The 7500-nt window shown below is 40.2% G+C and overlaps 2 protein-coding genes across 3 annotated transcripts in view; one reads left to right on the plus strand and one right to left on the minus strand.

Moving 5' to 3' along the window:
• Nucleotides 1-4429, minus strand: part of LOC125034357 (cytoplasmic dynein 2 intermediate chain 2-like) — a 19670-nt gene extending 15241 nt beyond the window's left edge. Inside the window, exons 1-4 of the mRNA XM_047626156.1 lie at nucleotides 4364-4429; nucleotides 3827-3846; nucleotides 2459-2537; nucleotides 2138-2275 (exon numbers count right to left, since the gene is read on the minus strand). Of these exons, the coding sequence (XP_047482112.1) occupies nucleotides 2138-2275; nucleotides 2459-2537; nucleotides 3827-3846; nucleotides 4364-4429 (303 nt within the window). The remainder of the gene's footprint in view (nucleotides 1-2137; nucleotides 2276-2458; nucleotides 2538-3826; nucleotides 3847-4363) is intronic.
• Nucleotides 4430-6764: 2335 nt separating this feature from the next.
• The window catches only part of LOC125036571 (protein regulator of cytokinesis 1-like), a 33732-nt gene continuing 32996 nt past the window's right edge, over nucleotides 6765-7500 (plus strand). For both annotated transcript variants that reach the window (XM_047629285.1, XM_047629293.1), the window contains exon 1: nucleotides 6765-6902. The gene's annotated coding sequence lies outside the window, so the exon portion shown is untranslated. The remainder of the gene's footprint in view (nucleotides 6903-7500) is intronic.

The following is a 7500-nucleotide window of genomic DNA, read 5'->3' on the forward strand; positions in this document are numbered from 1 at the left end:
GTGGCCAGATAATCTCAGATCCTGATGGGGTGCGTGTGCGTTGGGCTGAGTATTTTGAGCAGTTGTATAAGGTTGATCCACCAACAGTTAACATGGATGCGGGTAATGTTGAGACTCCTCTGCCAGATCCACCCATCAGCGAGGATCCACCCTCCCTGACCGAAATCAGGGGGGCGATCTCCAAGCTGAAGAGTGGTAAAGCAGCAGGTGTCTGTGGCATCCCAGCTGAACTGTTAAAGGCTGGTGGAGAACCTATGGCAAGGGGCTTGCATGCAGTCCTGTCTGCCATCTGGCAGACTGGTACCTTTCCCCCTGACCTGCTGAGGGGTGTGGTCATCCCTCTCTGGAAGGGGAAAGGGGATCGGTGGGACTGCAGCAATCACCGAGGCATTACACTACTCAGTGTACCAGGCAAGGTACTCGCACACATCTTACTGAGACGTATCAGGGACCACCTGTTGAGCCACCAAAGACCAGAGCAATCTGGTTTCAATCCTGGTAAGTCCACAATAGACCGCATCCTGGCGCTTCGAATCATTATAGAGCGCCGTCGTGAGTTCGGACGTGGGCTGCTCGCAGCCTACATCGATCTCAAGAAGGCGTTTGACACGGTGCATCGCGAATCTCTCTGGGAGATCCTGAGACTAAGAGGAATTCCAATAAGGATTATTGGACTAATAGCAAACCTGTATACAGGCACTGAAAGTGCTGTAAAGTGTGGTGGGGGCCTGTCGAGCTTCTTCCCTGTTAGTTCAGGGGTGAGGCAAGGCTGTGTTCTTGCACCAACACTTTTCAACACTTGCATGGATTGGATACTGGGTAGAGCTACTGTCCAAAGTCACTGTGGAGCAACTCTGGGCAATATCAAGGTTACAGACCTTGACTTTGCCGATGATGTTGCCGTACTCTCTGAATCTCTGGAAACCCTTGTGGCGGCTCTTTATGCATTTAGCAATGAAGCGAAGCCCCTGGGGCTAGAGGTCTCCTGGACCAAGACCAAGATCCAGGATTTTGGGGGCCTGCTAGGAGACCCTGTACAGTCGATACGTGCTTGCGGTGAAAACATCGAAGTCACAAAGAGCTTTATATACCTCGGTAGTGCATTTCACGACTCTGGGCTGTCAGACCAAGAAGTCAGTAGACGGATTGGCCTGGCAGCAGGGGTCATGAAATCTCTCGACAAGAGTATTTGGAGATGTCGGTACCTGTGCAGAAGGACCAAGTTACGTGTTTTCAAGGCCCTGATACTGCCAGTTTTACTCTATGGTAGTGAAACTTGGACACTATCTTGTGCTCTGGAATCTCGTCTTGACGCCTTTTGTAACAGATCCTTGCGCCAGATCATGGGGTACAGTTGGCGGGACCATGTGTCCAACCAACGGCTGCACCGTGAGACCGGTACAGGACCTGTTACTTGCACAATCCGTGATCGCCAACTCAGGCTATATGGCCACTTGGCTCGACTCCCACAGGATGATCCTGCCCATCAGGTTGTCTCTGTCCGAGACAACCCTGGGTGGAGGAGGCCTGTGGGACGACCGAGAAGGTCGTGGCTTGGGCAAATTGATCAAACCTGTCGTGAGGAACTAGAGATGGGCCGGGCCCCTGCCTGGCGGCTTGCCATGAGGAATCCTCGTAGGTGGAAGCGGAGGGTGGATGCGGCTATGCGCCCCTGCCGGCGTTAGCTCCATAATGATGATGATGATGATGATAGATATGAGACCCCCCAAGAGACCCCCCATGTCCATGGCTTGGCCTGTCTGCCGTGTCTCTACCTTCGTCTTCCGCATGTGCCCTTTTATATGGCGGTTCCTTCGAGGGCGGATGTGTGTGTGTGTGTGTGTGTGTGTGTGTGTGTGTGTGTGTGTGTGTGTGTGTGTGTGTGTGTGTGTGTGTGTGTGTGTGCGTGTGTGTTGGTGTGTGTGTGTTGGTGTGTGTGTGGGAGTGCGTGCATGCATGTGTGTGTCTTTGAAAATCATTTCAAACAATGGCCCTTATTCAACATTAATCTGAACCTCTAACTAAAAAAATACTGTTCTAGCCAGGTAAATTACTAGTAACAACGTTTATGAACTCTTGTGTCTTATCTTATGACCATCACAATATGACCTGACCACTAACCTATAAAATGTGTTACTCTGAAAGCCATATTCTGATTGAGTAGGAATGGTTTACCTTTTGGAGTTATTCTTTGTAAAAATTCTGCAAGTGATGCTTCATCATACTCCTGATTATCAAAATTTGGAGGCTCCTCCTCTTCTGTTTGCACACCTGCCTGTAAAGATTTTGAATCCATAAAAGATTAAGGACTTAAGAAGATAAGAACAGACAAACACAGAAAAAAGGACTGGGACAAAAATATTTCTGTTTAATTCTGATTGATGAATTTGTACTTTGCATTTTTTTTTGCATCTACTTCAGTGAGCCAATTCTATTAATAGTTTGATTATTTCTGTACCTCAATCAAGCTTATAACTTGACATTCTGCTTCCTCTTGCCCAACCTCATCTGTTTGTGTACCTCCTTCAGCTAACTGTCTGTAGAAACAAAATGGAAATTTTTAGTAACTGTGTTAGTAACTATACTAATAAAAATCTAAAATTAATTAAAAATACTTTTGAAAATCATGGAAAAGGGTAAACAGGTGAGATATTATGTCAGATTGGTTTATTGGTTTAATATAGCTCTTTAGTTATTTATCAAATGATTATCATCTCAAACAAGTCAATGTGTTATTGATTATCACCAACCTATCATACAAAGAAAGAAAGAAAGAAAGAAAGAAAGAAAAGGAAAGAAATGAAAAAGAAAAAAAGAAAAAAAGAAAAGAAAAAAAAGAAAAGAAAAAATTACACACGCAGATATATATATATATATATATATATATATATATATATATATATATATACTAGACTAGTGGTTCTTAACCTTTTAACTACCACCCCCTTAAGGAATTTGTCCTTCCCTCAATGCCTCCCTTGTATCTGTAAATAGAATTCCCTTCCAGATTTTGAAGAAAATTAAAAGTATGTTTTGTTAGTCTCTTTAATGAGTACAAATTAGTGGCATTATAATTAAACTTTCCATTATGTGACACTCTCATTAAGAGAATAACAAAGATAATTAGAGAAATCACTGATTTTTTCCAAGGGCTCGCACCCCCTTTGGAAAATACTGAAGCACCCCTAAGAGGCATGCCCCCCAGGTTAAGACCACTGTACTAGACAGATCTCTGAGACCATAGATATAAAACAGCCAGCCCAACAACCAGACAAAGACAAGGTGTTATGATTGGGAGGTGGATATCAGCTAATTCTGATATCAAACCTTATCCATTTCTAGCAAGTTAGCCAATGGTATCTGACATATCTTTTCTCTTATCAGAGTGAAGCAAAATAAAGGTTTGAGTATGTTTTGGTGAAGGAGATTTCATATTCATGATGATGGAACAGGAGGTGCCAATTCAACAGTGATTGGTAGCACCAGGAGCAACAGGGAAAATTGTACAATGCATGCATCCATTTATTCAAGGAGACTGATAACAAAGATGGAAGCTGCTAAAATAAGAATGCTAGTTAGTACTGAGAGATATGTTAGTAATAAACAAGCTATATCCTGCCAGAACATAAATGGTGGTGGTTAGTTTGTTGCTGATGAAGAAGCACAGAGCTTAGTTAAACTTAGATGTGTGATCATGGAGTAGTAGATTTCAATAAGAGACTGTTGCTTCATCTATGCTTTCTAGACATCATTTTGAAATCTATGAGTCTTATTTTAGTTTTTCCCTATGAAAATGCTGAAATTTTTATGCATTATCTGTGCTAACGTATCCTTACACTTCACAAACTGAGAATGAGAATTTTTGGGTATCATTATACATTTGTATACGCAAAGATTTTCTGGACAAACATTATACTGATCTTGGACACTTTCCATTCAAACCATAAATGGTACAAACTGTAAATAAAGAAACTATTATCATAAATAACAACCAGTTGTAAGTCATATTGACTTATCAACTAACTATTACAAATGTCTGCACAGTCTCACTTGAATTGTGTGAGCAAGAATGCCTTCACCACCCACTGTGATGTGGTTCCTAAATGTTCCTAAGTTTAGTTTTGTCAACTAATTATTGTAGACTTTCCTAGCAATTTAATGTAATTAATTTCTAGAATAGTTCTGCATCTTAGAACTTACCAAATTTGACATCATTAGACCCCAATTAATGTCTAGTAACCAAATATAGCAGTAACAGACAGCAGAACCAATCCGCAAGAATGATATGAATGGCTGAAAACTTCCATAATTTGCATAACAACTTGGGAATGAGCAAGTGGAGTGGGACATTTACTCCACTTACCCTCCACCTATGGTAGGTTGTAATGTCACTCTCAAGACACATCACTTGGATCTGTCCAGGTTCCATCTTACAATTCAGATGTAGTAGAGACTGCATTCCAAGATGTGAGTAGGGGGATGAGGGCAGTTGCCCTCCATACAGATGTTTTAGGGGCCACAGATGAACAATCTAAGCCTGCTATATCCTGAGGATACTTGAGGCCCTGGTTACCTCTCAGGTCTAGTATAATTACTATTCTTGCCTAGTACTGGCTGAAACCACTATAAATATGAGGAATTTTTAATTTCAAACTTGACAGAGTTTAAGATGCAGACCTATTCTAGAAAATTACCTTGTTGTCAAATAAGGAACCAGTCCAACCTCAGTTTTCCCAGAATATATATTATGGATGTCTTCTTTTGCTAGAATACTTAAGGTGAAGAGGCCAGGGTGACTGTTTGCCACTACCACTACTAGCTACTTTATTTATAATAAATATCACATTTCTTTATATGCTCTATGTCATAGAAATATTACTTGTAAAAAGCACTTTAGAATGTTAAATCTGAAAGGGTATAATGTTAATCCACAAAATCTGGGCTTCTCTAAAAATCAATATTTAAAAGTATTTCATTCTTTATTATTTATTTATTTATTTATTCATTTTCCACTGGGTTAGATCTAATGATGTTTACCTTTCATGATGAGACAAGCAATATAATTACACTAAAAATTTGGTTCTCAAAGTCAGTTGTGCCAGTTTCACACAGCCATATGGGGCAAGGTAAACTTTGTCTGTAATGGATAAAACAGAAAATAAGACACTTTTCATTTATGGTATTTCCTTCATAATCTGATAACAAGAAAGTTGTGAAACACGTAATACTCTGGCATACATTTACAGGAAAACATAATGACACTATCATAAAGAAAGGGAAAATACACTTACTGGGTATTTGAAATAATCTGCACAAGCAAAGGATAATGTAAAAAATTTAGAAAATAGGTTGAAGCTAATGCCATACAGTGTGTGCATGGGTGCCCCTGATAGGGAAATACAGCAAACTGATGAATGTCTGGAAATGAACCCTGGGATAGGAACGTTTTTGGTTTATACTGTAATGTCTGTGGATTTCCCATGAATGGCTAGAGCAATAGGATGAGATTTCTTCATAAACAATTACCAATACTTTCATTTATATCATTTGCAATGGCAAATAAAGAGAATCATGCATATTACAATGTCAGTGATTGATACAAGGAATAATAATTGCACAGCTGGATGGCTGTGTGAAACTAAAAATTACCCTCAGTGGTCAGGAGGGGGCTACTGTTTGTGCGCTCTGCATTAGACAATTTAGTGACTGATTTAGTACTTTGAGTATAGCAGAGTTCGAGAATTCTATGCTGCGCTCGCGCCACCAAAACTCCCAGAAAAATAACCAATAGACCGCATTACAAACACCATAAATGTAACCACAGCCTAATATTTAATCAATGATGTCCATGCACATTTTAAAGGTTTACCCACTATTTGATCACTGGTATAGCAATGGCATAATCTGTTAAACTGCATGTAAGTACATCATATTAGAGATATACACTTGTTACTCACTGTTCAGTTTTCCAGCTTGATTTGAAGCTCACAGGGGAGTCGCTATGTTTGGAAAACATTGTGATTGTACTTCTGGATCTTGTATGTTATCTAGAAAAGAGAAACAGCTCACGTTACTGTTGATTCTTTGTATTTTTGTTCCCCTTACTTCTTTTATTGGGTTTCAGACCATGTGTTTATATTCGCTAAACCTTCTTTTTGTTCTTATAATTCATGCGACGCTACTGCTTACGTGGTAGATAAGCTACTCCTTTAATCAATATAGTCTTCCTTCCTTCTGCTTTTCTTAGGTTGTTGACAGTTTTGTTTTTTACATTGCCTGGGATTTTTCTTTATTTAAATTGTGTCATTTCTCCTTTAAGGGGTTTAAGACTATTCTGTTGTCTACATTCCATAGATTCTTCTTCTTTCTTCTTATACAGCGCTTTAGACTACGGTGTCGTTGATATTCCTTGGATCTTTTTACCTATGTAGCCAGCCTCTTTCTCTTTCTTTCTACTTTGGCAGGATTGGACTAGCGACGGCCTCGGCGCGACACTTTGACGGACCGAAGGAATGTTTACTTTGGATGCGCCTGGCGATCTTCATCTCTCATGGCGAGAATAGTTATGGGGAGTTAGTGAAAATGTAGCTACCCGGATGGTTGATGAGGTTACTTTAAATAATACCACATATCAATATACAAATATTATAGTAAAATCGTTGTAGGCCGAATAGCTCTAATGATATATTTACTTTAACTGAAGTGTATTAGTTTCTCCGTTTTCTTTCCTCAATGAAGATTTTTCTCCTCGACCAATCAGAGAACAGGAATGGGCGAGGCGGCAGCTCGACCAATCGCGAGCCAGGATCCCTCGGTGGAAACTGTTTTGAAAAAGCTTCCAGTGTCAAGGCAGCAGCACGAGTTTCACCGGGGGTATTTTGACACTACAATCTCTAATTAAGGTAAATTTCTAAGAAATATCGACAATGCATTTAGTGTAGCACGTATTAGAGCATACATTAGAAGGCTAGGAGGCAAGAAAATGTTTGCATCTTAGAAGTTGGAAATCAAAGGTGAGACGGGTCACGATAAAGTTGGTTCCTAGACGGGTTGTAATGTCATATTTTCAACCCATGTATCAGGTATTCTTTTGCACAAGGTATAGTTTGAAAGCGAGTTCGAGCAATGTACCCCAGGTTTGGCTAATAACTTTGCCTTTTCGATACGAGAGATTTGAATGTTTACTTTTCAAAATGAAATTTGACTCATTGTATTTGTTACCGAGAATGACGCACCCTCTTGACAGAGTCCCAAAACCTGGGTATCATGCGAACCCAAAATTCAAAAATAACCTTACCTACCTAATATCTATTTCCTAGACTGGAGGTCATAGAGGAACCCCCCTGTACTCCCCTCTTTATTAGCACTTCGTGTCAACTTACAGAAAACGTGACATTAAGAGCTGGCTGAGAGAGGGCGTTGTGATATGCAGCTGATATTTTTGTCATTTTGCAGTAACTATGAGGCTGGAGCAACGGTACCTGTGTGCTTTATGACTAT

The sequence above is a fragment of the Penaeus chinensis genome, chromosome 2, assembly GCF_019202785.1.
Source record: "Penaeus chinensis breed Huanghai No. 1 chromosome 2, ASM1920278v2, whole genome shotgun sequence".
Lineage (NCBI taxonomy): Eukaryota > Metazoa > Arthropoda > Malacostraca > Decapoda > Penaeidae > Penaeus > Penaeus chinensis.